Below are 23,805 nucleotides of genomic sequence, written 5' to 3'. Positions count from 1 at the left end.
CACAAGGAGAGAGCAGAGCTGTGGGAGGGGCCGAACAAGCTCCACCCATGACATAAACCTACAGGAGGGGGCGGAGACAGTACCAGTCATCCTGTACAAGGAGAGAGCAGAGCCATGGGAGGGGCCCAGCAAGCTCCACCCACTACATAAACCTACAAGAGGGGGCGGAGACAGTAACAGTCATCCCTGCACAAGGAGAGAGATGAGAGCTGTGGGAGGGGACCAGCATGCTCCACCCATGACATAAACCAACAGGAGGGGGCGGAAACAAGACCAGTCACCCTGCACAAGGGAGAGAGAGCAGAGCTGTGGGAGGGGCCAAGCAAGCTCCACTCACTATGTAAACCTACAGGGGGGCGGAGACAAGGCCAGTCACCCTGCACAAGGAGAGAGAGCAGAACTGTGGGAGGAGCCCAACAAGCTCCACCCACTACATAAACCTACAGGGGGCGGAGACCAGACCAGTCCCCTGCACAAGGAGAGAGCAGCAGTGAGTGGTCTTTATTCCTGGAAAACTCACCCTGGATTACGGCCCAGATCTGGGAGAGATGCACCCAACTCCCCGAGATTGGAGGAGACATGAGACCGATGTATCAGTATGACTGTTATACAGGATTTCTGTGGTGCCCGCAGTCTGCACAGCTACAATACAGAGGAGGGCCCTGACCCGCAGAGCTCACAATCTACAAAGGTTTTCGTTTAGCTCGGCTTTCAGTTTTGAAATTTTTCTTCAGAAGCTGTAAAATGGAGAGAATTGTAATCCTGTTGTCCCCCCCCCCCCCAGATACAGCCGGACGGCCACAGAGTGGGGGAGCTCACATGCCAGACAAACCGAAGAAGAGCAAGATGCCGAGATGGATGGAGAGGAGGAAGAGGAGCCAGAGGGGGCCCCTGAACCCCCCAGACTGCCCAGAGCAGGTCAGTGGCTGGGAGTGACTTTGTAATCATCCCTCTATGGGAAGTTCTGGTGCTGCTGCCAGTTCCCGGGTGGATGGGGGCCCCATGATAATCTCACATCATACTTACCCACTGTCCCGGATCTGCTGGAACAGTCACGCTTTTTACTAAGCTGTCCCAGGATGGCACCATGGAACCCGTACTGTGCCCTCCACCAGATTCCCCCCCCACCCCCGTACTGTGCCCTCCACCAGATTCCCCCCCCCACCCCCGTACTGTGCCCTCCACCAGATTCCCCCCCCACCCCCGTACTGTGCCCTCCACCAGATTCCCCCCCCCACCCCCGTACTGTGCCCTCCACCAGATTCCCCCCCCACCCCTGTATTGTGCCCTCCACCAGATTCCCCCCCACCCCTGTACTGTGCCCTCCACCAGATTCCCCCCCCACCCCTGTACTGTGCCCTCCACCAGATTCCCCCCCACCCCTGTACTGTGCCCTCCACCAGATTCCCCCCCACCCCTGTACTGTGCCCTCCACCAGATTCCCCCCCACCCCTGTACTGTGCCCTCCACCAGATTCCCCCCACCCCTGTACTGTGCCCTCCACCAGATTCCCCCCCCACCCCTGTACTGTGCCCTCCACCAGATTCCCCCCCACCCCTGTACTGTGCCCTCCACCAGATTCCCCCCCACCCCTGTACTGTGCCCTCCACCAGATTCCCCCCACCCCTGTACTGTGCCCTCCACCAGATTCCCCCCCACCCCTGTACTGTGCCTTCCCAAAATCCCCCCCCCCCCCCCCCCGTACTGTGCCCTCCCAAAATCCCCCCCCCCCCCCCCCGTACTGTGCCCTCCCAAAATCCCCCCCCCCCCCCCGTACTGTGCCCTCCACCAGATTCCCCCCCCCCACCCCTGTACTGTGCCTTCCCAATATTCCCCCTCCTAATATCCCCCCCCGTACTGTGCCCTCCACCAGATTCCCCCCACCCCTGTACTGTGCCTTCCCAAAAATCCCCCCCCCCCGTACTGTGCCCTCCACCAGATTCCCCCCCCCACCTCTGTACTGTGCCTTCCCAAAAATCCCCGTACTGTGCCCTCTACCAGATTCCCCCCACCCCTGTACTGTGCCCTCCACCAGATTCCCCCCACCCCTGTACTGTGCCCTCCACCCAGATTCCCCCCCCACCCCTGTACTGTGCCTTCCCAAAATCCCCCCCCCCCCCCCCCCGTACTGTGCCCTCCACCAGATTCCCCCCCACCCCTGTACTGTGCCCTCCACCAGATTCCCCCCCCCACCCCTGTACTGTGCCTTCCCAAAATCCCCCCCCCCCCATACTGTGCCCTCCACCAGTTCCCCCCCCCCACCTCTGTACTGTGCCTTCCCAAAATCCCCGTACTGTGCCCTCTACCAGATTCCCCCCACCCCTGTACTGTGCCTTCCCAATATTCCCCCTCCTAATATTCCCCCCCCCCCCCGTACTGTGCCCTCTACCAGATTCCCCCCCACCCCTGTACTGTGCCTTCCCAATATTCCCCCTCCTAATATTCCCCCCCCCCCGTACTGTGCCCTCCACCAGATTCCCCCCCACCCCTGCACTGTGCCTTCCCAATATCCCCCCCCCCCATACTGTGCCCTCCCAATATCCCCTTCCCGAACTGTGCCCTCCCAATACCCCCCCCCCCGTACTGTGCCTTCCCAATAACGCCCCCCGTACTGTGCCCTCCCATATTCCCCCTCCTAATATCCCCCCCCGTACTGTGCCCTCCCGATTTCCTCCCACCCCTGTACTATGCCTTCCCAATATCCCCCCCCCCATACTGTGCCCTCCCAATATCCCCTTCCCGAACTGTGCCCTCCCAATACCCCCCCCCGTACTGTGCCTTCCCAATAACGCCCCCCGTACTGTGCCCTCCCAATATTCCCCCTCCTAATATTCCCCCCCGTACTGTGCCCTCCCGATTTCCTCCCACCCTGTACTATGCCTTCCCAATATTCCCCCTCCCAATCCCCCCCCCCCCCGTACTGTGCCCTCCCAATCCCTCCCCCCCGTACTGTGCCCTCCCAATCCCTCCCCCCCGTACTGTGCCCTCCCAATCCCTCCCCCCCGTACTGTGCCCTCCCAATCCCCCCCCCGTACTGTGCCCTCCCAATCCCCCCCCCCCCTCGTACTGTGCCATCCCTATCCCCCCCCCCCCCACCCCACGTACTGTGCCCTCCCAATTTCCCCACCCCACGTACTGTGCCCTCCCAATTTCCCCACCCCTGTACTGTGCCTTTCCAAAATCCCCCCCATACTGTGCCTTCCCAATATGCCCCCTCCCAATATCCCCCCCATACTGTGCCTTCCCAATATGCCCCCTCCCAATATCCCCCCATACTGTGTCCTCCAGATTCCCCCCCCCCCCCCATACTGTGTCCTCCCAACTCCCCCCCCGGACTGTGTCCTCCCGATTCCCCCTCCCCCCGTACTGTGTCCTCCCGATTCCCCCTCCCCCTTCCCCGTACTGTGTCCTACCGATTCCCCCTCCCCCTTCCCCGTACTGTGTCCTCCTGATTCCCCCTCCCCCCCCCCCCCCGTACTGTGTCCTCCCGATTCCCCTCCCCCCCTCGTACTGTGTCCTCCCGATTCCCCCTCCCCCCTCCCGTACTGTGTCCTCCCGATTCCCCCCCCCCCCCGTACTGTGTCCTCCCGATTCCCCCCCCCCCGTACTGTGTCCTCCCGATTCCCCCCCCCCCCCCGTACTGTGTCCTCCCGATTCCCCCCCCCCCGTACTGTGTCCTCCCGATTCCCCCCCCCCCCCCGTACTGTGTCGTCCCGATTCCCCCTCCCCCCCCGTACTGTGTCGTCCCGATTCCCCCTCCCCCCCCCGTACTGTGTCGTCCCGATTCCCCCCCCCCCGTACTGTGTCGTCCCGATTCCCCCTCCCCCCCCCGTACTGTGTCGTCCCGATTGCCCCTCCCCCCCGTACTGTGTCGTCCCGATTAGCTGGTGAAAGGAATGATTTTCTTTCCCCCTCAGAGACCCCCGGTCTGTGGAGAGATTCCTGGTTTATCAGCAGAATTCTGGGAACACCCCTTGAACACGGAAATCACGACAGCTTATGTTCAGAGATGTTCAAAGTTTATTAGACATTAATAAGATTATATAGACTGCAGATAATAATAAGGGAGGGGGGGGGGGGAGCGAGTTTCAAAACTGTAACTTGTAACTTTCCATCATGAGCTAACTACATGAAACATAACATATACATTTCTTGGTACAAATTGTTTTGGCTAACTTTTAGGGAAAACAGACAGACAAAGACATTGTCAGGGTCATGTTAGCTTCTGTTGATACATCCTTGAACAACCAAAAACAGTTTCATTAAACTTCTAATATTTCTACAAAAAACTAACTTAATACTTAATACTTAAAATGGCGTACATAATACAAAATGGAAGTTATCTAGATCCTTTCAATCCCCTCTAAGATCATGAACATGATCTCAATTCTTTACTTCATTCATCTTTTTGTACATAGCTAGATAACCTTCATTTGTATTCTGCGGCTTGGTAGCTCTAGCAATGCAATATAATGAGCATTTAAAAACATAGATATAAAGATAAAACAAAAAACAATATCATGACTATGATTACAGCGATACCTTTCATCCATGAAAAGACGGAACCAAATCCTGATCCTAACCAATCAAAAGGAGTCCATCATCTTTTCCTATAGCTCTAGCTTCTTCCATCAAACCATCTACCTGCTCCCTGTGTTGCTTTATTATTTCATAATAATCTGGAACAGTCATTGTGGTATTATATATCCAAGTACAACATTCAGAATCCTCTGTCATCTCACACAGACCTGTCAGAGCAGCACTCATGCTTTCAATAGCTAATTCTTGCATCTCCAGCTGTTCTCTAATAGCTCTGGTCTCAGTATTTAGCAACCCCATGTCCTTAGAGTTCCTCTCCAGTATATCATCAATAATGTTTGTGTAATTATTTATTTTGTTCTTGAGTGTTATTCCCCATCCAGTGTAAGTAGGAAACCATGACCAAACCTTATCCCCATCCCGTGTAGGTAGGGAACCATGACCAATCCTTATCACCTGTAGAGAATAGATCTACCTTTTCTTGTTTGGTTTCCCTTCTCTGTCTCAGAGTTAGTTGGTGTTTTGGGTATGTACTGGCTTTTACCTGGTGTTCCTTCTGGTCTATAGCTGCCATGATTGGTACTAATTGGGCTACATAGCACCAGCCCTGGACATTACTCGGTATCCAAGGGTAACAGATCTTACCACAACAGATATAGGTATTGTTTCCCAAGGAGATCGGCAATTTTTGTATTGCAGAACGAAATTCAGGGGTGACAACAAGTGTGAAATAAAAAAGAAGTTTTCCAAACATAGTTTTCCCACATTATCTTGTATCCCTTCTAAACTTTCATTCAGGGTTTTACATTTACTTGCCAGAGTTTCACAGAAGAAGTTCCATCCCTCCTTCCAGGATCAGATATGTTTAATATGGACTGAGAGCACATTCCCTTTCCCTTGTGAGAAGTATTCCCCAGTCTAAAACACCAATCGGGGAGTTGAGTGACTCCCAGAGTTGGAAAAGATATGGTGGCATTAGAAGTAATATTAGTCAAACCAATACTTACATTCCCTTTTATTAACAAAAATATTTTGACTGGAGCGGCCAGAAGAGGAATTTCCTATGTGCTCGGATGTAACTTACTACAGATCCAACATTTATCAGAACCTGACTTTTGAGCATAAGCAGATTTAAACTGCATCATCAACATTTTTCCTGAAAAAGGATTGTTCTCTTCAAAACTTTCTTTTTGACTTTCTTTCACTTTTGGTTATCTGGGTCTCATTTAAAACTAGTCCTTGACCACAGATACCTTTTATTAGGCCCAAGTCCTCAGGGTGATAAATACAGTTAGTTAGGATCCATACTGGCAGGAAAAAGAGCAGTCAGTGTGCCCAATAGGACCCAGAGTTTCAAAGCACCATGAGGGGCAGTAAAAAATTTCATCTTCAGGGCCTTTTTCACTTACTTCACCCACTCTTTGAGGATTTTTTCTCTCATACTTCACCTCCTTTTTCCATCTCATGTTTCTCAGGTGTTTGGTTCACCTTCTTCACTCGACTAGCATGGATCCAGGACTGGGAATTCTCCACCAGAACAGCCGTTCTGGTAACCGCTATCACCGTAGTAGGTGGTCCAAAGGGGTAGCCTTGCTTCTTGTCTTTAGCGAGTTGGCGGACCACTACGACATCTCCCACTTGGAAAAGGTGTGTTGGTTCCTGAAAAGATAAAGGAGAGGTGCGAGCAACATTTCTTTCAATCTGATCTAAAGTTTGAATCAATTTTCTCACATATTCTTGTTGTACCAGGTCAAGGTCCCCTCTTTCTAACATAAGTGGCTGTCTAGCCCAAGGAGTGGGGAACGGTCTTCCCATTAATATTTCAAAAGGAGATAACCCTGTAGTCTTATTAGGTGTCATTCTTACCTCTGCTAGAATTGCAGGTGACATCTTCTTCCAGTGGGTATAGGTTCCTCCAGTGGCCTTCCTCAACTCATCCTTAATCGTCCTGTTCATCCTTTCTACTATACCCCAACTTTGAGGATGATAGGGAATATGAACTTCCAATCTATCTTAAGTACTTTTACCAAATCTTGGCATACCTTGGCCACAAAGGCTGGTCCGTTTATCAGAATTTATCTGCAGCGGACATCCCCATCTGGGTATTATCTCCTGTGTGAGAATTCTGACTACAGTCTGCGCGTCTTCTTTATTAGTGACAAATGCTTCCACCCATCTGCTGAACATATCCACCATTACCAACAAAAACTCTTGCCTCTGTCCTGTTTTTGGCATGTGGGTAAAATCTATTTGTAAATGGGTGAAAGGTGTAGTTGGGTACACTAGATGCTGGTGTTGTGATTTCTTTGGGTTCTGTGGATTGTTCCTTATACATGGAATGCACCTGGAAACATATTCTTTCATCAGCCTAGATAAGCCTGTAATGTAAAAATCCTGCAATAATGTTTCACATGTTGTTTTCCATCCTCTATGTCCTAGACCGGGTGTCGGCAACCCGCGGCTCCGGAGCCGCATGCGGCTCTTTTTCACCTTTCCTGCGGCTTCCGGAGCACACTGCCCACCAGGTGACAGGCAATAGGGTCGGCAAGCCGCGGCTCTTTTAATGCAGATCTTCTGTGTGCCGGGCGCCCGCTGGCAAACATTGGCTGTCCAGGATGTAGGCGGGGCAGCCCGGATGTAGGGCTGCCCTCTCACAGTCCGCCCTGAAGACCAGAACGGCTCGGGAACCCAGCGAGAGGAACGCGCGGAGCAAAGGTAAGTGAATTCACACAATATGGGGAATGAATTACTATGGGGGATGAATTACTATAGGGGGGATGAATTACTATAGGGGGGATGAATTACTATAGGGGGGATGAATTACTATGGGGGATGAATTACTACGGGGGATGAATTACTATAGGGGGGATGAATTACTATAGGGGGGATGAATTACTATATGGGGGATGAATTACTATATGGGGGATGAATTACTATATGGGGGATGAATTACTATAGGGGGGATGATTACTATAGGGGGGATGAATTACTATAGGGGGGATGAATTACTATAGGGGGATGAATTACTATGGGGGATGAATTACTATATGGGGGATGAATTACTATATGGGGGATGAATTACTATATGGGGGATGAATTACTATATGGGGGATGTATTTTCAGTTTTAAAAATGTTTCTCTCAAAATAAATTTCAATCGTGGTTTTGGCGAGATTTGGCTCAGTCGAAAAAAAAGGTTGCCCACCACTGACCTAAGGCTATGATTGTGATTATGACGATACACTGTGGCCCTGATTAACCCTTTGCTTACTGGGCCCTTAAACCCCCTTCATGACCAGAGCGTTTTTTGCAATATATGCAGTGTCGGATTTGTTTTAAATGTTGCAATGGTTTTGCGGCTCCCAGTCTTTTTTTCCCTCTCGGAAACGGGTCCAAGTGGCTCTTTATGTCTTAAAGGTTGCAGACCCCTGCCCTAGACCGTGGTACTGTGCAATGAACAATGGGGCACTTGACATGGGAATGCATGGTTTCCCCTCTAAGCACACTAGACCAGAAGCTGGATCTAGTTGTGCTCCAGAACCATCCCAGTCTGCTAAATCGACTTTTGTAGCAAATTTTTGTAAATCTGCATACATCTGGTCATGTGGGGTGGTTGTGACGCCTGAAGTGGGCATAGACATCTGCTCACTGGCCACCTGTTGTAATGCGGCTTCCTTTGCTACCTTATCTGCTAATGCATTTCCTTTGGCAATATGATCTCTGCGATTTGTATGTGCCCTGCAATGGAGAATGGCTAATGTTTTCGGTAACTGTATGGCTTTGAGTAGATCAGATATCAAGGAAGAGTGAGATATGGTTTTGCCATCAGCAGCAATGAATCCTCTTCTCTCCCAAATGACCCCAAAATCATGTACAGCACCATGGGGGTACTTGGAGTCTGCGTAAATGTTGACATCCTGTCCTGCAAATAATTGACATGCTCTTGTAAGGGCAATCAGTTGGGCTGACTGATATGGGATTGGCTTTGCCTCGAGTATTTTGTCAGGAAGTTGCACAATGCCATATCCTGCATGGTAAGTACTATCATTTGGCCTAGAACATGAGCCATCTACAAACACATCTGGGGCCCCATCAAGAGCCACAGCTGACATGTCGGACCTAGGGGAAGTGTCTTGCTGTATGTGGGTTATACAATTGTGTTCTGGTGCCACTTCATCCTGTTCCCCCTTTAGCCCCAATAGGGCATTCAAAATTGGAGTAGGACCTGAATTTGCTGAAGAATATTTAATAATCAAGTTGGGATCAGATAGAAGAATCACTTCATATCCGCTCAACCTTTGTGCTGACATGTGTTGAGTGTGTATGTTTTTCAGTAGTAAGGACACTTGATGTGTGGTGTGTAGGGTAGTTTCATGTCCCAATGTGAAAGAAATAGCCATCCCCACCACCATAGCGCAGAATGCAAAAACTCTCAGACAAGCAGGCATGCCCTGAACCTGAGTTGGCACTACTTTGGAAAAAAAAACTACAGGGCGGAGCTTGCCTCCATGTTCCTGAGCCAGGACCCCCGCCATGGTTGTACAATTTTCCCCCGCATACAGATGAAACGTTTTCTTATAATCAGGTAGTCCAAGACCAGGGGCCGTTACCATAGCATTCTTCAGGTACACAAAGGCATCAACCATTTCATTTGACCATGTGAGAATGTCAGGTGATTCTGAAAGTGTGGCAGACCTCAGAGTGTGATCATAGAATGAACAATCAGGTATCCATTGGCGGCAGTAACCAATCATACCAAGAAACGTTAGCATGTCCTTTTTTGTTTGTGGGCGGGGCAGACCCACGAGAGCCGCAGCTCTTTTGTGACTGACACTCCTCTCACCATGACTTAGAATAAAACCAAGGTATTCAACCTGTTTTTGGCACCATTGCAATTTCTTTTTAGATGCTTTGTGACCATTCGCTGACAACCATTCTAACAGAGACCAACTATCCTCCTGACTGGCCTCCTGACTTGAACTACAAATCAATAGGTCATCCACATATATAATGAGGACCGAACCATTGGGAGGGGTCCAGGACCTCAGTGTGGTCTGGAGGGCAAGTGAGTAGACTGCAAACGAATCTACATAGCCCTAGGCATTCTACACCAGCTCATCTGGCGATTTTCAGAATATAAATACAAATAGCGCCCTCGTCTGGTGGTCCACAGGAACCGAAAAAAATGCATTTGTTAAATCAATCACTGTAAAATATTCTGCATCGGACAGAATGGAGGTGAGGAGTGATGGCACATCAGGCACTATTGGGGCTAATGGAACTTCCAAATTATTTATGGCCCTCAAATCTTGTACAAACCTGTAAGAGCCATCCGGCTTCTTAACAGGATTGATAGGTGTGTTGTAAGGAGAAACAGTTTCTTCTGCCTTCTGTTTACATGCTGTAGCAATAGGGAGGGAAGCCTTATTCCTGAAAACCCTTTTTAATTCTGTGTCAAGCTCCTCCCACATAGTTTCTCTCCCTTCTGTGGTGTTCAGTTTATAGGCAGTAGCCTGTGTATTACTTGGTTCTATGTGACTAATGCTTTTTACATTTATCCAATCCCAAGCTGGATTATTTCCCAGAATACCATCAATGATCAATCTCATATCTTCCTGTGTGTAATTTCTTCCTAAACATGCCTTTTTTAAATAAGCAAGTGTACCTCCAGGAGATACTGTAGGCTTGGGACAATGTTTAACAATCTTATTAATATCTTCTAATTCTATGGGGTTTTTTTAGAATTAATTCTCCTGCTGTGAGAAAAGGTAGTGTCAATATAGCCAACTCCTTTCCTCCTACGGCCCCCTCATCTTCTCTTTTTCCCTCTTGTTTCTTATCCATAGATCTAAGCTGCATTCTAAATTCCTCCACATCTCTGCCCTTTCTATGACTGGTGTCACTTCTTCTCCATTGACCATCCTTTTTCTGTAATTTTATTATATTTACCTGTCCCTGTTCTTCGTATTCCAACTCTCCTTCGTTATCATTATTCTCCGTAAGGATGCCTTGAACTTGGCTACCCTCCTCTGGTGATTTTATACTAATAATCTGTTTGGGTCTAGTGGAGGGGCCTGGCTGTATTGGTTGTAGATCCGGGACGGGAAGTGGCGCAGGGACAGGGGCAGGGACTGGAGGGGCAGGGGCAGGGGCTGGAGGGGCATTAGGCTGGGGAGTAATCATCCCCAAACTAATCAAAAAATCATCATCAGCATCATTTTTAAAACCACTTAATGAAGGATATATATTATATGGAGGGGGTGGGGTTGGTGTCTGAACTGTTTTCAGTCCAATCTTGGGTCTGCATGTCTTTTCAGATTGATGCTTTTCCTGGCATATTTTTAATGTATCCAATTTCAACTTCCTCTTTTGTTTTAAAGAGAAAATCAAATTGAACTTTCCCTTGCTATTATCAACCCAATACGGTGACCATTTTAACCAGTTTTCTCCCCCTTTCTTGGGAATGGGTCTGTACTCCCCATAGCTTCTGTCCAGCCTGCCATACAATCCACCCAGGGATTTATTAAATAATAGTCCGTCCCACAAACTCTAGCAACATAATCCTTACAATTTTCTCCCTTTTCTGGGGGACCTGGTGGGTAACTACCTCCTTGACCCATATTTAAACAGTGGATAAGACAATTTTACCTTCAAATCTTATTTTGTTCCACACAACAAATTATCTTATACTTCTACGCAACAGAAAGAAAAAGCAAAAGACAGATAAACCAGAATCTGCTCCACAGACTTATTAACCTCTTGATAACTTCCCAAAAGTTATCTCTTCACTGTTTTACCAAAAACAGTGTGTTCTACCAGAGAACTGTGTTTACCAAAACACCTTTTTTTATAGTGCACTATTTTGTAACTCTCCCAAAGAGTTAAGTCTGCTTTACCAAAAGCAGCTACAGGTTATCACGGGTCTATATAGACAATACAGAATGATTCAAGACCTTCCCTCAACACAGGGCAAGAAAGAGCTTTTAGTCATAAAAAGACAAAAGGTTTACTTACCAAGTGAGGTGGGTGGTCATCCCGGACGAGCCCCCAGCTGAAAGGAATGATTTTCTTTCCCCCTCAGAGACCCCCGGTCTGTGGAGAGATTCCTGGTTTATCAGCAGAATTCTGGGAACACCCCGTGAACACGGGAATAACGGCAGCTTATGTTCAGAGATGTTCAAAGTTTATTAGACATTAATAAGATTATATAGACTGCAGATAATAATAAGGGGGGAGGGGAGCGAGTTTCAAAACTGTAACTTGTAACTTTCCATCATGAGCTAACTACATGAAACATAACATATACATTTCTTGGTACAAATTGTTTTGGCTAACTTTTAGGGAAAACAGACAGACAAAGACATTGTCAGGGTCGTGTTAGCTTCTGTTGATACATCCTTGAACAACCAAAAACAGTTTCATTAAACTTCTAATATTTCTACAAAAAACTAACTTAATACTTAATACTTAAAATGGCGTACATAATACAAAATGGAAGTTATCTAGATCCTTTCAGCTGGGATGGGCTGTAATTGGCTGACAAGCTCTGACAGATTCGCCAATGGCAGAGAACCGCTGAAAGAGGGGGGGGGGGCACTTGGATTCTGGGGGAGTTCTGATGGGTGCAAGAAAGTGTTTTTTTTTTAATTCTAGCTGGTCACAGCTTCAATGGAAATGTGGAATATATTAATATCCAAAATGTCGTCTGCAATTTAGTTTCCCTCCAGTCCATGTGAAGAGCCTTTTCTGTGCCCCGGGGTGGTCAGGCATCGGTCAGAGAGGGGCTCAGAAAAGGTTTTGTCCCCCGATTGGCCGGGGCTGCGGTTGGATCCGTTCAGTCGTAGTGTCGGATCCCAGTATATGAATTGTTCAGTCGATGTGTTTTGTGTTCTGACGATCTTTTATCCTTCGCAGCATTCAATCCTTTTAGCAAAAACGTCATCTCGCCGGAGCCACCAGCCGCCAGAGCCGGTAATTGTTTTCTGTTTCTATTGTTTTCTGTGGGTTTATCTTCACAAGTTACCCAATCACATGTGTGGCCTAACGCTTGTCTCTCTGTAGGAGCCATCGTGGCCACCAATCAGGGCAGAGTGAACCCCTTCAAGGTAAAATAAATGTGTACAAAATCTGTTGCTTTTTTTATTGGTGTGCTGAGAAGGGTCTTAGACTGTACCCAGGTAACCCAAACAGGGACCCGACCACACCCAGGTAACCCAAACAGGGACCCGACCACACCCAGGTAACCCAAACAGGGACCCGACCACACCCAGGTAACCCAAACAGGGACCCGACCACACCCAGGTAACCCAAACAGGGACCCGACCACACCCAGGTAACCCAAACAGGGACCCGACCACACCCAGGTAACCCAAACAGGGACCCGACCACACCCAGGTAACCCAAACAGGGACCCGACCACACCCAGGTAACCCAAACAGGGACCCGACCACACCCAGACAACCCAAACAGGGACCCGACCACACCCAGACAACCCAAACAGGGACCCGACCACACCCAGACAACCCAAACAGGGACCCGACCACACCCAGACAACCCAAACAGGGACCCGACCACACCCAGACAACCCAAACAGGGACCCGACCACACCCAGACAACCCAAACAGGGACCCGACCACACCCAGACAACCCAAACAGGGACCCGACCACACCCAGACAACCCAAACAGGGACCCGACCACACCCAGGTAACCCAAACAGGGATCCGACCACACCCAGGTAACCCAAACAGGGACCTGACCACTCCCAGGTAACCCAAACAGGGACCTGACCACTCCCAGGTAACCCAAACAGGGACCTGACCACACCCAGGTAACCCAAACAGGGACCTGACCACACCCAGGTAACCCAAACAGGGACCTGACCACACCCAGGTAACCCAGACAGGGACCCGACCACTCCCAGGTAACCCAAACGGAGACCCGACCACACCCAGGTAACCCAAACGGGGACCCGACCACACCCAGGTAACCCAAACGGGGACCCGACCACACCCAGGTAACCCAAACGGGGACCCGACCACACCCAGGTAACCCAAACGGGGACCCGACCACACCCAGGTAACCCAAACGGGGACCCGACCACTCCCAGGTAACCCAAACGGGGACCCGACCACTCCCAGGTAACCCAAACGGGGACCCGACCACTCCCAGGTAACCCAAACGGGGACCCGACCACTCCCAGGTAACCCAAACGGGGACCCGACCACTCCCAGGTAACCCAAACGGGGACCCGACCACACCCAGGTAACCCAAACGGGGACCCGACCACACCCAGGTAACCCAAACGGGGACCCGACCACACCCAGGTAACCCAAACGGGGACCCGACCACACCCAGGTAACCCAAACGGGGACCCGACCACACCCAGGTAACCCAAACGGGGACCCGACCACACCCAGGTAACCCAAACGGGGACCCGACCACACCCAGGTAACCCAAGCGGGGACCTAGACCACACCCAGGTAACCCAAACGGAGATCTAGACCACACCCAGGTAACCCAAACGGGGACCTAGACCACACCCAGGTCTTTATACCATCTCCCATATCCCCATATATTACATTCACTAAGATGCCCATCTAAGAGTTTTTTTACCAGCATTTTTTTGCTATTTAGCACTGCGCTACTTTAAATGGTAATTGCGCGGTCATTCAAAGCAAAATTTATATATTTTTTTTTCCACACAAATAGTATTTGATCCCCACCTGTTTTTTTTTCTATTATATAAAATTTTGGAAACAGACCCAATATTGTTTACATTCTGCTATAAAACCTAAAATAAAAAGAAATTTAAAAAAATCTAATTTCTTCATAAATTTTGGCCAAAATGAATTCTGCTACGTGATTTTGGTGGGAAAAAAAAAAAAAAAGAAAACCCCAATCAGTGTAAATTGATTGGTTTCCGTGAAAGTTATGGCGTCTGCAAACTATGGGATATAAACTGGAACTAGTAATGATGGCGATCAGCGACTTATAATGGGACTGTGATAGTGCGGTTGGCAATCTGACACTAACTGACACTAGGTGGGAACTGACTGTCATCTCCAGAGACACTAATACGGTGATCATACTATACACTGTCGCTGTACTAATGACACCGGCTGGGAAGGGTGAACGTCGGAGGCGCCCCAGGGGTTCAATGTGTGCCTAACAATGTGTACTGTGATCTGGTTCAGTGAGCAATGTGCCGAAATAAAACACAGATCTCTCTCCTGTCATTCGCTGAGCCTGTCACCGGCATAATCATTGATCAGCGAATGACAACACGGTCTTCTGGGTCCGCATGCAGAAGAAAGCCACGACATACGGTGACACAATTGTGGCTGTAGGAGCCGACCTGCCGCAGGAAATGTGGTGCAGCGGGTCAGCAACTGGTTACATCATTGACACTCTCCCCACAGACACCACCAGCTGTGGAAGGGAACTCCCTTGGAGGAGCCCCTCCAAGTGGGGTCCTCCTGGGTCTCCCCCCATATTTCTCTGTCAGCAGTGGGGTCCTCCTGAGTCTCCTACCATATTTCTGTGTCAGCGGTGGGTTCCTCCTGGGTCTCCCCCCATATTTCTGTCAGCAGTGGGGTCCTCTTGGGTCTCCTCCCATATTTCTGTCAGCAGTGGGGTCCTCTTGGGTCTCCTCCCATATTTCTGTGTCAACGGTGGGGTCCTCCTGGGTCTCCCACCATACCTCTGTATCAGCAGTGGGGTCCTCCTGGGCGTCCTCCCATATTTCTGTCAGCAGTGGGGTCCTCCTGGGTCTCCCCCCATATTTCTGTGTCAGCGGTGGGGTCCTCCTGGGTCTCCTCTCATATTTCTGTGTCAGCAGTGGGGTCCTCCTGGGTCTCCCCCCATATTTCTGTGTCAGCGGTGGGGTCCTCCTGGGTCTCCCCCCATATTTCTGTCAGCAGTGGGGTCCTCTTGGGTCTCCTCCCATATTTCTGTGTCAGCGGTGGGGTCCTCCTGGGTCTCCTCCCATATTTCTGTGTCAGCGGTGGGGTCCTCCTGGGTCTCCCACCATACCTCTGTATCAGCAGTGGGGTCCTCCTGGGCGTCCTCCCATATTTCTGTGTCAGCGGTGGGGTCCTCCTGGGTCTCCTCCCATATTTCTGTCAGCAGTGGGGTCCTCTTGGGTCTCCTACCATATTTCTGTGTCAGCGGTGGGGTCCTCCTGGGTCTCCCCCCATATTTCTGTGTCAGCGGTGGGGTCCTCCTGGGTCTCCCCCCATATTTCTGTGTCAGCGGTGGGGTCCTCCTGGGTCTCCCCCCATATTTCTGTGTCAGCGGTGGGGTCCTCCTGGGTCTCCTCTCATATTTATGTGTCAGCAGTGGGGTCCTCCTGGGTCTCCTCCTATATTTCTGTGTCAGCAGTGGGGTCCTCCTGGGTCTCCTACCACATTTCTGTGTCAGCGGTGGGGTCCTCCTGGGTCTCCTACCATATTTCTGTGTCAGCAGTGGGGTCCTCCTGGGTCTCCCCCCATATTTCTGTGTCAGCAGTGGGGTCCTCCTGGGTCTCCCACCATATTTCTCTGTCAGCGGTGGGGTCCTCCTGGGTCTCCTCCCATATTTCTGTGTCAGCGGTGGGGTCCTCCTGGGTCTCCTCCCATATTTCTGTGTCAGCAGTGGGGTCCTCCTGGGTCTCCTACCATATCTCTGTGTCAGCGGTGGGGTCCTCCTGGATCTCCTACCATATTTCTGTGTCAGCAGTGGGGTCCTCCTGGGTCTCCTCCCATATTTCTGTGTCAGCGGTGGGGTCCTCCTGGGTCTCCCCCCATATTTCTGTGTCAGCGGTGGGGTCCTCCTGGGTCTCCCCCCATATTTCTGTGTCAGCGGTGGGGTCCTCCTCGGTCTCCTCCCATATTTCTGTGTCAGCAGTGGGGTCCTCCTGGATCTCCCACCATATGTCTGTGTCAGCAGTGGGGTCCTCCTGGGTCTCCTACCATATTTCTGTGTCGGCAGTGGGGTCCTTCTGGGTCTCCTACCATATTTCTGTGTTAGCGGCGGGGTCCTCCTGGGTCTCCTACCACATTTCTGTGTCAGCAGTGGGGTCCTCCTGGGTCTCCCCCCATATTTCTGTGTCAGCAGTGGGGTCCTCCTGGGTCTATACATCCTTACTGCTGTAACAGTAAAGAACCCTCTACCAGTTTTATGGTTAAACCGCTTCTCCTCCAACTTCACCGAGTGGTCCTGAGTCGTCCTCAGCTCCCTGATACTGAATAGTTCCCTCCCTATGATAGGATCACCATCTCAAGCGTCTCTTCTCCGGGGAGAACAAGTTTGATGTTTGTAGTCGTTCCTCGTCACTGAGCTCCTCCAGTCCCCTTCATAGCTTTGTTGCCCTTCTCTGGATTCTCTCCAGTTCCAGCACATCCCTCCTGAGGACTGGTGACCAGAACTGGACAGAGTACTCTAGATGCGGCCGGAGCAGAGTTTATAAAGCGGCGGGAGTAAATCCCCTTTTTTATGGGTTCTAATATTCTGCTGGCCTTGATTGCTGCCTCTCGGCATTGCTGAGCCGGCCATCTACTAGGACCCCCGGATCTTTTTTTTCCCAACCTGGATTCCTCCAAAGGTTGAATGAATAGAAAGCTTGAAATGGTGGAGCACCTGAGCATGTTTTGTGACGCTCCTCCCCACCCCGACAGGCGAGTTCGCTGACCGGTATGTGGATGGATCTCCCTGTGCTCTGGTGAGGAGATCCTGAAGCACTGCTCTGAGCCGAGCCTCTTGTGAGCGGCATGGCAGGGGCTCTCTGTGCGTTGCGTTGATTTCTCTCCTGCTGGAAATAATCTCTCTGATTTTATTAGTCTGGGGGATGTCAGCCGGAGAGTGACTCATCCTATCAACCTGAAGCCATCTCATTCCGACTTCAGAGACGTCATCGCGTGATCTTGTCAACAGACCCCCGCCTCATAATATCCGCTGCGTGTTCATTTAAAGCTGAACTCCAGGCAGATGCAGCTCAAATGACATCTATATGGGGAAGAGGCTTTACCAGCCCAAAGATTTGTTTCTGTCCATCCAGTCCTGGGTTTTACACAGCCCCGGGACATAGTACAGCCAGCAAATGACACCTCTTACAGTCATGGCCAATATTATCGGCACCCCCACATTTCTGTCAGATAATGCACCACTTCCCCCAGAAAATTGCTGCAATGACAAATGTTTCGGCGTTCTCGTGTTTATTTCTTTGGTTGGTATTGGTGACACAAAAAAGTGGAGAAACAAAAAGCCAAATCTGACCTATTCCACCCAAAACCCCAAAAATGGACAAAATTATTGGCACCCTCCATGTAATATTTGGTGGCACACTCTTTGGAACCATATACTAGAAATCAATGTCTTCCTGGAACCATCATTGAGTTTCTTCCACCTCTCTCCTGGAAATTTGGATCGTTCTTCCTCCAACTGCTCCGGGTCTCTCAGATTGGAAGGGTTCCTTTCCCCCAACTGCTCCGGGTCTCTCAGATTGGAAGGGTTCCTTTCCCCCAACTGCTCCGGGTCTCTCAGATTGGAAGGGTTCCTTTCCCCAACTGCTCCGGGTCTCTCAGATTGGAAGGGTTCCTTTCCCCAACTGCTCCGGGTCTCTCAGATTGGAAGGGTTCCTTTCCCCAATTGCTCTGGGTCTCCCCGATTATAAGGGTTTCTTTCCTCAACTGCTCTGGGTCTCCCCGATTGGAAGGGTTCCTTTCCCCAACTGCTCTGGGTCTCCCCGATTGGAAGGGTTCCTTTCCCCAACTGCTCTGGGTCTCCCCGATTGGAAGGGTTCCTTTCCCCAACTGCTCTGGGTCTCCCCGATTGGAAGGGTTCCTTTCCCCAACTGCTCCAGGTCTCTCAGATTGGAAGGGTTCCTTTTCCCAACTGCTCCGGGTCTCTCAGATTGGAAGGGTTCCTTTCCCCGACTGCTCCGGGTCTCTCAGATTGGAAGGGTTCCTTTCCCCGACTGCTCCGGGTCTCTCAGATTGGAAGGGTTCCTCCTCCCAACTGCTGGTCTGAGATCTCTCCACAGGAGCTCTATGGGATGGAGATCTGGATTCATTGCTGGTCAGTTCAGTCCTCTCCAACACTTTGTCTGAAACCATCTCTGGGGGCTTTGTGACGTGTGCTTTGGGGTCATTGTCCTGCTGGAAGACCCATCACCTCTGACGGAGACCCAAATTTCTGACACCGGGCTCTACATTGCACCCCAGAATTCTTTGGTCTTCAGATTTCATAATGCCGTGCTCACGGCCAAGACATCCAGTGCCTGAAGCAGCAAAACAACCCCAAAACATCAGTGACCCCCCCACCATGTGTGACTGGAGGGACTGTGACCCCCCCCACCATGTGTGACTTGAGGGTCTGGATTCTCCTCTTTAGGCCTCATGGCTTTTTCTGAAAACAGTAGAATGATGGGTTTTACCAAACAGCTGCCATTTTGTTTCATCTGTCCACAGCACATTCTCCCAGAAGGATTTTGGCTTCCTCAGGTTAGTTTTGGCAAACTCCAATGTGGCTTCCAATATGTTTCTGTGTCAGCAGTGGGGTCCTCCTGGGTCTACTCCCATATTTCTGTGTCAGTGGTGGGGTCCTCCTGGGTCTCCTCCCATATTTCTGTGTCAGTGGTGGGGTCCTCCTGGGTCTCCTCCCATATTTCCGTGTCAGCAGTGGGGTCCTCCTGGGTCTCCTCCCATATTTCTGTGTCAGCAGTGGGGTCCTCCTGGGTCTCTCACCCTATTTCTGTCACCAGTGGGGTCCTCCTGGGTCTCCTACCATATTTCTGTGTCAGCGGTGGGGTCCTCCTGGGTCTCCTCCTATATTTCTGTGTCAGCAGTGGGGTCCTCCTGGGTCTCCTCCCATATTTCTGTGTCAGCGGTGGGGTCCTCCTGGGTCTCCCCCCATATTTCTGTGTCAGCGGTGGAGTCCTCCTGGGTCTCCTACCATATTTCTGTGTCAGCAGTGGGGTCCTCCTGGGTCTCCCCCCATATTTCTGTGTCAGCAGTGGGGTCCTCCTGGGTCTCCCACCATATTTCTGCGTCGGCGGTGGGGTCCTCCTGGGTCTCCCACCATATTTTCTGTCAGCAGTGGGGTCCTCCTGGGTCTCCCACCATATTTCTGTGTCAGCAGTGGGGTCCTCCTGGGTCTCCTCCCATATTTCTGTGTCAGCAGTGGGGTCCTCCTGGGTCTCCCCCCATATTTCTGTGTCGGCAGTGGGGTCCTCCTGGGTCTCCCACCATATTTCTGTCAGCAGTGGGGTCCTCCTGGGTCTCCCTCCATATTTCTGTGTCAGCAGTGGGGTCCTTCTGGGTCTCCTTCCATATTTCTGTGTCAGCAGTGGGGTCCTCCTGGATCTCCCCCCATATTTCTATGTCAGCAGTGGGGTCCTCCTGGGTCTCCTCCCATAGGGTCCCTTTTCATTCAGATGGTGACGTATAGTGGGATCGGACACCGTTGTATCTGGTGCCTGAAGGTCGGCTTGGATTTGTCTGGAAGTTGATGGAGGTTCTTTAGCCACCATTCCAACAATCCTTCATTGCAATCTTTCATCGATTTGTCTCTTTTGTCCACGTCCAGGGAGATTAGCTACAGTGCCATGGGCTGTAAACTTCCTGACAATGTTGCGCACCGTGGGACACAGGAACATGAAGATCTCTGGAGATGGACTTGTCACCTTGAGGTTGTCCATGTTTCTCCACCATTTTTGTTCTCCAATCCTCAGACAATTCTTTGCTGCGCTTCCTCTCCTCCATGCTCCATGTGGCACACAGAGACACCCAACAGGAAGGTGGAGGCCATTAGGCACCATTGTCCCCGGTTGTCGGTGTGATTTCGGTTGTCAGCGCCCGGTCATGGATACGGGGAGAATAATGACAAATTACAGGAACATCACAGACTGGGAATGCAATTATTTCTTACCATTTTCAGAAGGTGCCAATTTTGTCCATTTTGGGGGTTCTGCGTGGAATGGGTCAGATTTGGCTTTTTGTTTCTCCACTTTTATGTGTCACCGATACAAACCAAAGAAATACGAGAACGCCAAAACATTTGTCATGGCAGCAATTTTCTGGGTGAAGTGGGGCGTTATCTGACAGAAATGTGGGGGGGGGGGGGTGCGCTAGTTTTGTCCAGAACTGTACAGTTTAGGAATACAGCTGTGTCCTATCTCCATCCCAAGCATAGAATAGCAGCAGACTGATGAGGGCAGGTGTCTGCTCTCTCTGCTCTCTCCTCCTATCAACATCCTTTTCAGTATCATTGCTAAAATTTCACCATTTTTGCCACGGGAGGAAAACTTTAGAGCACAATTGTGTGTTCACACTGGATTTTATGTATTTGTAATAAAAATAAATAAAAGCAGGTCGTCTCTGTGTGTTCTGTATGTGGAGCTATCGCTGCATGCCGTGACGAGATGCCATAGTGACAGTTTTCATATTTCCATCGATAGGTATCGGCCAGTCAGAAGAGCCCGGCGATGGCTGGAAACTCGTCTCGTATTCTGGATAATATGAGTAAACTCAGTAGAAAGCCTCCGGCTTCTGCCAACCCGGCCTCAGGCAAGCAGGACTCGGCGGTGATAAAGCCTCTGGTCCCGAAGACTAAATCCAAGAAGGTAATTTACACCGTAGTGTCCCGGTAATCTGATCTCCGTCATCCCGGTCCAGGAAATGAAAAGGCTCTCAGCTGCTCCCATGGGTGATGCGTCCCCAACCCCCCCCCCCCCCATAATGTGTCATCAATGTACTGTTCACCGGCACACAACCAGCTGCCATCACAACCATCAACTCCCATCACCCCCGAGGTTCTTGGTATGGTCCCCAAAGGGATAGACCCTCTGTCAGGTTCTTGGTATGGTCCCCAAAGGGATAGACCCTCTGTCAGGTTCTTGGTATGGTCCCCAAAGGGATAGACCCTCTGTCAGGTTCTTGGTATGGTCCCCAAAGGGATAGACCCTCTGTCAGGTTCTTGGTATGGTCCCCAAAGGGATAGACCCTCTGTCAGGTTCTTGGTATGGTCCCCAAAGGGATAGACCCTCTGTCAGGTTCTTGGTATGGTCCCCAAAGGGATAGACCCTCTGTCAGGTTCTTGGTATGGTCCCCAAAAGGGATAGACCCTCTGTCAGGTTCTTGGTATGTCCCCATTGAGGAAATTTCCCCAATTTTTAGATTTGGATAGGAGAGGGGATAGACCCTCTGTTAGGTTCTTGGTATGGTCCCCAAAGGGATGGACCCTCTGTCAGGTTCTTGGTATGGTCCCCAAAGGGAAGGACCCTGTGTCAGGTTCTTGGTATGTCCTCATTTGAGATATTTTCAGTATTTCTAGATTTGGATAGGAGAAGGGATAGACCCTCTGTCAGGTTCTTGGTATGGTTCCCAAAGGGATGGACCCTCTGTCAGGTTCTTGGTATGGTCCCCAAAGGGATAGACCCTCTGTCAGGTTCTTGGTATGTCCCCATTGAGGAAATTTCCACAATTTTTAGATTTGGATAGGAGAGGGGATAGACCCTCTGTTAGGTTCTTGGTATGGTCCCCAAAGGGATGGACCCTCTGTCAGGTTCTTGGTATGGTCCCCAAAGGGAAGGACCCTGTGTCAGGTTCTTGGTATGTCCTCATTTGAGATATTTTCAGTATTTCTAGATTTGGATAGGAGAAGGGATAGACCCTCTGTCAGGTTCTTGGTATGGTCCCCAAAGGGATGGACCCTCTGTCAGGTTCTTGGTACGGTCCCCAAAGGGATAGACCCTCTGTCAGGTTCTTGGTATGTCCCCATTGAGGAAATTTCCACAATTTGTAGATTTGGATAGGAGAGGGGATAGACCCTCTGTTAGGTTCTTGGTATGGTCCCCATTTGGGAAATTTCCACTATTTTTAGATTTGGATTGGGGAAGGGATAGAACTTCTGTCAGGCTCTTGGTATGGTCCCCAAAGGGATAAGACTCTCTGTCAGGATCTTGGTATGTTTCCAATGAGGAAATTTCAACTATTTTTTAGATTTGGATGGGGAAGGGATAGAACTTTTGACAGGTTCTTGGTATGTCCCCAATGGTGGAAATTTCCACAATTTTTAGATTTGGATAGTGGAAGGGATAGACCCTCTGTCAGGTACTCGGTAGGTTCACATTGGGGAAATTTCCAGGTGCAGAAATTGGGGTGGTCTGGGGGGTGATGGTGCAGGAATTGGGGTGATCTGTGTGTCAAGATGAAGGTGCAGGAATTGGGATGATCTGGGGGTGAAGGTGCAGGAATTGGGATGATCTGGGGGTGAAGGTGCAGGAATTGGGATGATCTGGGGGTGAAGGTGCAGGAATTGGGATGATCTCGGGGTGAAGGTGCAGGAATTGGGATGATCTGGGGGTGAAGGTGCGGGAATTGGGATGATCTGGCGGTGAAGGTGCGGGAATTGGGATGATCTGGGGGTGAAGGTGCGGGAATTGGGAGGATCTGGCGGTGAAGGTGCGGGAATTGGGATGATCTGGGGGTGAAGGAATTGGGATGATCTGGGAGTGAAGGTGCAGGAATTGGGATGATCTGCGGGTGAAGGTGCAGGAATTGGGGTGATCTGGGGGTGAAGGTGCAGGAATTGGGGTGATTTGGGGGTGAAGGTGCAGGAATTGGGATGATCTGGGGGTGAAGCTGCAGGAATTGGGATGATCTTGGGGGGGTGAAGGTGCAGGAATTAGGGTGACCTTGGGGGGTGAAGTTGCAGGAATTGGGGTGACCTCAGGTTTATAGCTCTGCGTCCGCTTTCCTCTGTAGGGTCAGGCTACATTGTTCCAGAGCGTCCAAGCCAAATCCACAGCGAAGAATTCTCCAGCAAATGAGAAACCCGCCCAGGTCTCTTCTGCCGCAACTCCAGAGAACAAAGAAGTCAAAGAGAACAAAGAAGTCAAAAAGTAAGATTGACAATTCCACCCAATGCCTTACCTCCTCCTGAAGATGCTAGTTGCCTGGCTGTCATGCTGATACTCCACACATTTTAGCCCCTCACCTGAAACCAAATATACAGATAAAAAAGTGGAGAAAAGTCCCCATCTATAGGCATTTTCTATGGCCGAAACTTTAACCTCCATACAGCTAGCCAAAGGAGTATGGCAATACCAGGGGGGGGGCACTTTTTTAAATTTTTACCTATTTATGCTAGAAATTACCCCCCAAAAGTATATATTTTGTGAAAGCAGAGTTCCCAGAGAATAAAATGGTGGCACTTGCAGTTTTAATGTCACATGATATTTGTGCAGTTGTTTATCAAATGCAGATTTTCAAGAAAAATACACTTTGCACG

General features: G+C 50.2%; 1 protein-coding gene across 1 annotated transcript in view; it reads left to right on the top strand.

Moving 5' to 3' along the window:
- The window catches only part of LOC149427094 (WD repeat and HMG-box DNA-binding protein 1-like), a gene marked incomplete at both ends in the record, with an annotated part of 31,518 nt that extends 8,102 nt beyond the window's left edge, over positions 1–23,416 (top strand). Inside the window, 5 exons of the mRNA XM_089668266.1 lie at positions 785–918; positions 12,453–12,509; positions 12,600–12,643; positions 20,972–21,136; positions 23,280–23,416. Coding sequence (XP_089524392.1) covers positions 785–918; positions 12,453–12,509; positions 12,600–12,643; positions 20,972–21,136; positions 23,280–23,416 — 537 coding nt within the window. The remainder of the gene's footprint in view (positions 1–784; positions 919–12,452; positions 12,510–12,599; positions 12,644–20,971; positions 21,137–23,279) is intronic.
- Positions 23,417–23,805: the final 389 nt, after the last annotated feature.

The sequence above is a fragment of the Staurois parvus genome, unplaced genomic scaffold (genome assembly GCF_062004578.1).
Source record: "Staurois parvus isolate SC_StPar_1 unplaced genomic scaffold, SC_StPar_1.0 ptg004035l, whole genome shotgun sequence".
Lineage (NCBI taxonomy): Eukaryota > Metazoa > Chordata > Amphibia > Anura > Ranidae > Staurois > Staurois parvus.
The sequence above is the reverse complement of the archived record's forward strand: the minus strand, read 5'-3'. Positions and strand labels throughout refer to the sequence as shown.